This window comes from Rhinopithecus roxellana, chromosome 2, assembly GCF_007565055.1.
Source record: "Rhinopithecus roxellana isolate Shanxi Qingling chromosome 2, ASM756505v1, whole genome shotgun sequence".
Lineage (NCBI taxonomy): Eukaryota > Metazoa > Chordata > Mammalia > Primates > Cercopithecidae > Rhinopithecus > Rhinopithecus roxellana.
In genome coordinates this window covers 170,389,946-170,397,836 of record NC_044550.1, presented here as the reverse complement: position 1 = coordinate 170,397,836, position 7,891 = coordinate 170,389,946, and the positions used below count along the sequence as shown (strand labels likewise).

General features: G+C 51.1%; 1 protein-coding gene across 1 annotated transcript; it reads left to right on the top strand.

Annotated features, from left to right (window-relative positions):
- The first annotated feature begins 217 nt into the window (after nucleotides 1-217).
- Nucleotides 218-5,587, top strand: SOD3 (superoxide dismutase 3). The gene is made up of 2 exons (XM_010362989.2): nucleotides 218-399; nucleotides 4,242-5,587. Exon 2 carries the CDS (start codon nucleotides 4,258-4,260, stop codon nucleotides 4,978-4,980), a length of 723 nt encoding a protein of 240 aa, XP_010361291.1. The 5' UTR covers nucleotides 218-399; nucleotides 4,242-4,257; the 3' UTR covers nucleotides 4,981-5,587.
- Nucleotides 5,588-7,891: the final 2,304 nt, after the last annotated feature.

The window sequence follows — 7,891 nt, the reverse complement described above, 5'->3', positions numbered from 1 at the left end:
AAAGGGCCTCTCAATAAAGAGGTCATTGTACACCTCTTCAAACAGGCAATTTTCTTTCTCATTTTTATTCCCCTGCTGTGTACTGAAGGTCACCGGCTACAAGCCGGTGAAGTCACGGAATGAAATCTTTGGCCCAAAACCCCAGAAATGGGAGGGGCAGGGGAGGTGGGGACAGAGTGGGAGGAGGTGGAGGCGAACCAATTCTACAACCCGGGGCTGTCTGGCCTGCTTTTCCTCCCTAAACCAGCCCAATGACCTGCCTCCCTCACGCTGACCACTCCTCTGGGCTGGCCTCCTGCTGGGCTAACAGCCCAGGCTCCAGGGACAGCGAGCATTCCTGGGCCGGCTGGGTGCAGCACTCTTTTCAGGAGAGAAAGCTCTCTTGGAGGAGCCAGAAAGGTGGGTGCTAAGTTGAGGTTCATTTTGTTCTTGTTGGAGCGTGTTTATTGAGTCTGAAGTTGGGTTGGGGCAACAGGCCTCCTCTTGGGAACAAATTGGATCTTCTTGGGAGGGAAATGGACTTTCTCCGGCTGCTCTGAGGGGTTAGAAGGGAGGTGGAGTGAAGGGAGAGGAAGGCAATGAGGGGAGGAAGAAACCGTTCCTCCTGTGGATCTGCAAAGACCAGTCCAAGAGGACTTTAGTGTTAGGAAAAAGAGCTCCTTCTAGGAGCGAGCTGAGGGATGAAATACACCCAAGGCTCAAGAGGGGCAGGTTCTTCCCAGATACAGACCCAGGAAGGAGATAAAGGCTTGGTGCCTCCATTTGGTTCAGGATACAGGCCCCTGTCCTCTTTCTTTGATAACACTGTCCTCCCCTCCAGATCCATGTACAAAGGAGGCCCTTAAAAAGGCACTTGGTCATTTCACAGCTCAAACTGAGCAGGAGGCTGTGGGAGAAGAATGAAGTTGGTCCCAAGGGGAAGAGGTGTCAAAGGCTTAAGAAACAAGAAGTCAGGGTTTACCTGGGATTAAGGGAGAATTTTCTTTCCCCCTCTTCCTCCTCCTCTTCCTCTTCTTCTTCTTCTTTTTTTTTTGAGACGTGGTCTCATTTTGTCACCCATTCTGTCGCCTAGCACCCAGGCTGGAATGTAGTGGCATGATCACCATCATGGCTCACTGCAGCCTCCACCTCCCGGGCTCAAGCGATCCTCCTACCTCAGCCTCCTGAGTAACTGGGACTACAGGCACATGCCACCACACCCAGCTATTTTTTTACTTTTGGTAGAGATGGGGTTCTCTCTATGTTGCCCAGGTTGGTCTCACACTCCTGGACTCAAATGATACTCCTGTCTCAGCCTCCCAAAGGGGTGGGATTACAGCATAAGCCACCATGCCTGGCTCTTCTTTTGGTTTAAGAGAAAAACAACTCCTTAAAATATTTATTTCCCAAGGATTCTTGAAAAAGAAAGCTCACTGACACACCCAAAACAATCTGGTTTTGCTCTGTGCTTTTACAGAGAACTTTCTAAGCAGCAGAGCCCTTCTGAGTGGCAGGGCTGTCTTAGGAGGAAGATGTCTTTGATGATGGGGAACTTCATGTCCAGGTCTGGCAGGAGAGTTACCCCACTTTCCTGCCTACTCCCTGGGGCTTTGGGGTAGTAGTACCACATTGGGCCATGTCATTTAGGTGAGTCCTTGAACATCACTTTCTCTGCTTCTCCTTCTTTCTGGATACTTCTTCTTGGAGCCTTTCAAGGGCACCTCCTCTCACACTGTCCACAGCATCTCTTAGCTAATGGTCCTAAAATCCCTACCAGCAGCTTCTCTGTGATAGCTAAGAGCTGCCATTTCCTGAGAACTTTCTATGTACTGGGCTCCGTACTAAGTGTCCTAGATGAGAGATGTGCAGTGTGGTGCCTAAACCTTGGGCTTGGAGCAGACACACACTTTCAAATCCTGCCTTCAGCTCCTTATTGAACATGTCACCTTGGGCAGGACACACGCCTCTCTGTGCCTCAGTTTCCCACACTTTAGAATGGGGATAAGTTACTGAATAATGTTCTTGTGAGGATGCAGGGAATTAACCCATGCACAGTACTTATAATAGTGTCTGGCACCTCTGTTCAATAAGTTTTAGCAATTCTAATCATCTCTTTTAAGCCTCACAGCAAGCCTCTAAGGTAAGTCTGTATTAGTATCCCTATTTGCAGATGAGAAAACTGAGGTTCACAGGGGATGAGGCAGTTCACAGTCTGCAGTCCAGCATTTACTCTGCTACTCAGCAATAAAAATAATAACTGCTAACCCTTAGAGTAAGTGGCAGAGTCAGGCTTTAGATTCATGAGGTAGTTCTAGGATCCATCCTTTTAATCACCACACTAAACTGGCTTTCTGAAATGGTTATATAAAGCATATCTACTCAATCTTGGAGTTTTTTAAATGGCACCTAGTTTGGTGTTGGAAATGCAGTTGACCTTTAAAGCAGTTGTTTGGAGGCAGCATCAATCCCTCTGGACATACCTTAGTGGTATGGCTGGCCTTATGCTACAGGTAAGGAACCTGAAGCTAAGCATCAGTAATCCCATGAAGTCACAGTTACAGTTAGTATAGGTTGGAATTGGGATTCAAATATGTACCTGACTTTATAATTCCTGGCTGGGCCCCAGAATCTTTGATGGAGGTTTCTTCTTTCTTTTCTTTTCTTTCTTTCCTCTTTCTTTCCCTCCTTCCCTCCCTCCCCTCCCCTCCCTCCCTCCCTCCCCTCCCCTCCCCTCCCCTCCCCTCCCCTCCCTCCCTCCCTCCCTCCCTCCCTCCCTCCCTCCCTCCCTTCCTTCCTTCCTTCCTTCCTTCCTTCCTTCCTTCCTTCCTTCCTTCCTTCCTTCTTTCCTTCTTTCTCTTTCTTTCTTTCTCCCTTCTTTCTCACAGAATCAGAATCTCTTGGGGTGGCACCTGGGCATCTGATTTTTAAAAATCAGAATCTAATGTGCAGTCAACACTGAGAACCCCTGCCAGCTTCATCTCCTCTTCCAAGTGCCAAACCCAAGTTTCCAACTGTCTGCCCACCTGTCTCCCCACCTGGGCACCCGCCAGCATCTCACCCTCAGGAGACTCCAGCTGAACTCATCCTCTCTCCCTGCTTCTCCAGAACAGGTCCCACCCTCCCTCCACCCAGTCTCTCCTGCTGGGAACCTTGGTCATTTGCACTGTGCCTTCATCTGCCAGTGCTGCCCTGTGTGTCTCTTAAACCCATGCCTCCTCTGTGTGCACTGCCTCCACTTTGGTAAAAGCCTTCATTTCCTGCTTGGGTTACTACAGTGCCCCCTAACTCATCTCACTGTCTCTATTTCTGCTTCTCTGTCTCTTCCTAGGCTACTCCCATTCTTTCTCCCCTTTCCTCTTCATCCCAAAGTCCAACCCACATCCTTTTACCTGTAAGACTTAAGGAATGAAAGACTACCTCATCACCCACTTTTCTTCTTAAAAACTTCCACTGCACTACCTGCTGAGATGGCTTTCTTACTCAACTTGGCTGGAAAACTCCTACCCACCTTGTGGAACCCGGTTCAAAAGTCACCACCTCTAAGAAGCCTTCCCAGAGGCTCCTAGGGAGATGGGTACTGCCTCCTCTGTCCTTCTCCAGCACAGGCCCCATCTTCAATAGTAGGATTGTGCTGGAATGATTGGATGCCAAGTCTGTCCCTCACTTAACTCCTTATGCAAAATCACATATTATATGTTTCCTATTGCCAGGTGTGGGCCCAGGTGCTGGGGATACCGATGAATAAAACTGAGTTTCTGTCTTCAAGAAGCTCCAAGTCTACTGAGTGTAGCAGAGAACACGGAGAAGGCACTTCAGGGAGAAGGCACTTCAGGGAGAAGGCATAGCACATGCAAAGCCCCAGAAGGCAGGGACAGGGTTGTCTGTGGGGGAGGATGGAGGAAGAGGGTAACAGGAGACCAGGTGGGGAGATGAGGGAGGGCCATGAGACACCCCTCATGCTCCCTGAGACCCCCTCCACACTATGGAGATGGGACTGGAGAGGACCATGATCATTTGTGACTCAGATCCCTGTGGGTTTCTTCAGATTGGGTCACAGCCATCTTTACAGCCACAGCACCTAACACAGTGCCCGGCACACAGCAGACCCTGGACAAACGTTTGCCACACGAAGGAATGCCCATTGGGCCAGGAAGCCCACTGGGGACTGGGGGGTTGGGTCTGTGACAGTGGGGTCCCTGAGAGTCCATGTTTCAAGTAACTAAGCCTCACTCTGCCCCTATCTCCGCGGGGGTGTCCCGCAGGTGCCCGACTCCAGCCATGCTGGCGCTGCTGTGTTCCTGCCTGCTCCTGGCAGCCGGTGCCTCGGACCCCTGGACGGGCAAGGACTCAGCGGAGCCCAACTCTGACTTGGCAGAGCCGATCCGAGACATGCACGCCAAGATCACGGAGATCTGGCAGGAGCTCACGCAGCGGCGGGACGACGACGGCGCACTCCACGCCGCCTGCCAGGTGCAGCCGTCGGCCACGCTGGACGCCGCGCAGCCCCGGGTGACCGGAGTCGTCCTCTTCCGGCAGCTCGCGCCCCGCGCCAAGCTCGAGGCCTTCTTCGCCTTGGAGGGCTTCCCGACCGAGCCGAACAGCTCCAGTCGCGCCATCCACGTGCACCAGTTCGGGGACCTGAGCCAGGGCTGCGAGTCCACCGGGCCCCACTACAACCCGCTGGCCGTGCCGCACCCGCGGCACCCGGGCGACTTCGGCAACTTTGCGGTGCGCGACGGCAGCCTCTGGAAGTACCGCGCCGGCCTAGCCGCCTCGCTCGCGGGCCCGCACTCAATCGTGGGCCGGGCCGTGGTCGTCCACGCTGGCGAGGACGACCTGGGCCGCGGCGGCAACCAGGCCAGCGTGGAGAACGGGAACGCGGGCCGGCGGCTGGCCTGCTGCGTGGTGGGCGTGTGCGGGCCCGGGCTCTGGGAGCGCCATGCGCGGGAGCACTCAGAGCGCAAGAAGCGGCGGCGAGAAAGCGAGTGCAAGGCCGCCTGAGCGGGGGCCCCACCCGGCGGCGGCCAGGGATCCCCGAGGTCCCCCTCTGCCTTTGAGCTTCTCCTCTGCTCCAACAGACACCCTCCACCCTGAGGTCTCACCTTCACCTTTGTTGAAGTCTCCCCGCAGCCCTCTCCACCCAGAGGTCTCCCCTATACCGAGACCCACCGACCTTCCATCCTGAGGACCGCCCCAACCCTGGGAGCCCCCCACTCAGTAGGTCTGAAGGCCTCCATTTGTACCGAAACATCCCACCCACGCTGACAGCCTCCTAGGCTCCCTGAGGTACCTTTCCATCCGGACCCTCCTTCTCCATCCCATAAGCTCTGAGACTACCGCCTTTGACCTGACGATCTTCCCCCTTCCCGCCTTCAGGTTCCTCCTGGGAGCTCAGAGGCCGCTCTAGAGGGTTGCCTCGAGTCCCCCTACCCCCACCCCTCCCCACTCACCACCGCTTCCGCGGCCAGCCAGCCCGTGCAGCGGAAGCCAGGCCAAATGCCCCGCGTCTTCAGCTGTTTCTCATCCACCGCCACCTCACTGAGACCTGCTCCTTTCCGGGATGTTTGGCAATCTTTGTGTTGCACATTAAAAATTCAGCAATTCAGTACTGCGTCGGGGCCTTGGTTACTTTTTTTTCTTTATTTGTTTTAGGCTTCTCTCCCAAGCTGAGCTTTTTGTTTTGTTTTTCCTTTTTTTTTTTTTTTTTTTGGAAGTGGCAAACATACTTCCCAAATCCCTGCAGGACTTCTCCTTATCCTCTGTCCCCACCCCACTAACCCTGCTGGCAACAACGTTCAGTCACTGCTTGTCTTGCCCTTCCTTGTGGCTCCAAGAGGAACATCACCAGAATCACTCAGGGAAGTTAAAAAAAAAAAAAATACAGCTTCCTGGGCTACATCCCAGAGCTGTGGAATCCAAAGGGAGAAGAGAAAGTTTATTTGCAACAAGCCTCAGGATGATTCTGACACTGGAACCTCTGGCCTGAGAGGGGAAGAAACCTTCAATCTCACCTGGACTGGTAGCTTGTCACATCTGCTTCTGAGTACAGCCTTAGGGCCATTTCCCAGATATCAGAGACAGTGCCAGGGAAGCCAGGTGACTGCATCTTGCCTAAGCACAGAAGAGTAGGGTTGGAATGTGACGTTGTTAGCATTTGGCAGGACCAAAACCAGAGGAAAACGGGGGCACTGGGATGGAAAGGTGGTTGATTTTGATGAAGGCTTGTTGGGAGTTTAGCTTTCTTTCGAAACTTATAATCTATACCCATGCTACAACAGTCTTGTGCATACACCTTCATTCACAGAATAAACGTACTTGCAATAACTTTTTAGCCTCTCAGGGTAGCCTCACTTCCTAGCTGTGACTTTTCCACCCTGGTTACTGGGAGGCAGCTGCCGTTTCTCCCAGACTCCTAAGGCAGTGCGACCGACTGAACCACAGCCAGACACCTGTCCCCAGGGGTTATTTTTACCTCTAACTAGCACTAACTTGTTATTTTAAAATCTTTCCTTGAACCCAAGTGACAACTGGAGCGAAAGGCTATTGCCTGGTGACTTTTTTCCACCAATTGGTTCTTACTAGTTTGAATACTAACTTGAACTGTACTCATCAGCACTGAAAGGGGATGAGCAAACAGTGTCTCTAAACCTCCCAATCCTGATCTCAAATATTCCCCCAATTACAAGTTGTGACAAGGCAGCTATTACATGGGGACAGAGGATGGAGAGGATTAAAATGTCAAACACCCATCATCTACTCTGCTGTCTTGATTATGGTAAATTCAGGACCATCAAGGGAGGTGTGGACCTTTGTTTTTTTTTTTTTTCAGAAGGAGGCTGATACTTCTTGTCAGTTGCATTCTGTTCTTAGTTTCTCTCTTCACAACCCTTGACCCTGTAGATGGGGTCTGAAGAGGCACCCTAGCAGACTCACTCCATTTCTGTTCCAGGAATGGGATGGATAAATTATCCTATGGGCCTCCAGAGCCAAAAAACCAAAACAAAACAAACCCCCCCCCCCCCCCAAAAAAAAGCAAAAAACAAACAAGAAACACACACACACACACACACACACACACACACACACACACACACGAAATAAAAGGAGGACAAATTACAGTGCATTGTCAGGGCAAAGATATGCGTCTAGTATGATGGTTAACAGGTCAGACTCAGGTAGAAAGGCCCATTTGAACCTCAGCTCTGCCACACTCACAAACTGAGTGACCTGAACAAGTCACTTAACCTCTCTGAGCATGGGTAAAATAAGATCATCATACCAGATTGTTTTGAAGATTAAATCAAGTGTTATTCATGAGAGGTGCATAGGGTAGCATGTACAACAAATAAGGACCTAATAAGTATCTAATTAATAACAATGGCTAAGATCCAAAAAATAGCTACCTACTAATAAATAGATGGGGCTGCCTTGCAAGGCAGCAAGCATCATGCAACCAGGATTCAAATGAAGGACAGTTGCTACCTCTGAGGTTCCCGAGAAGGATTTCTGCATCCATTGAGAGACTGGATGACATGAACTCTGCGATCCCATGTCTTGCAGGGAGGGGACCTAGGATGAAGGGAAGATAGTGGGCCATAAAGGCAGACATCTGGTTCCTGGCACAGAACCATATGTGTGCCACCAAAGCCACCCACCGGACCCCACTTGGCCCCTGGAGTCTATTTTTACTCCTCTCATCTTACAGATCTATTTTGTTAATCTCCTTATATTTGCTGTTTTGACTTCCCAGCCAGCTTGCTAATCAGTTTGCCTGTTTGACTCACAGGGTTTGCATTTGTCACTGGGACTGAAACACACGCTTGTTTTGATTTCTTTTTGTAAAATTAGAAGCGTTTGATGTAATGACTCTACCTAGACACAGCTGGTAAAGTGAGAATAATGCTCAAGTTTG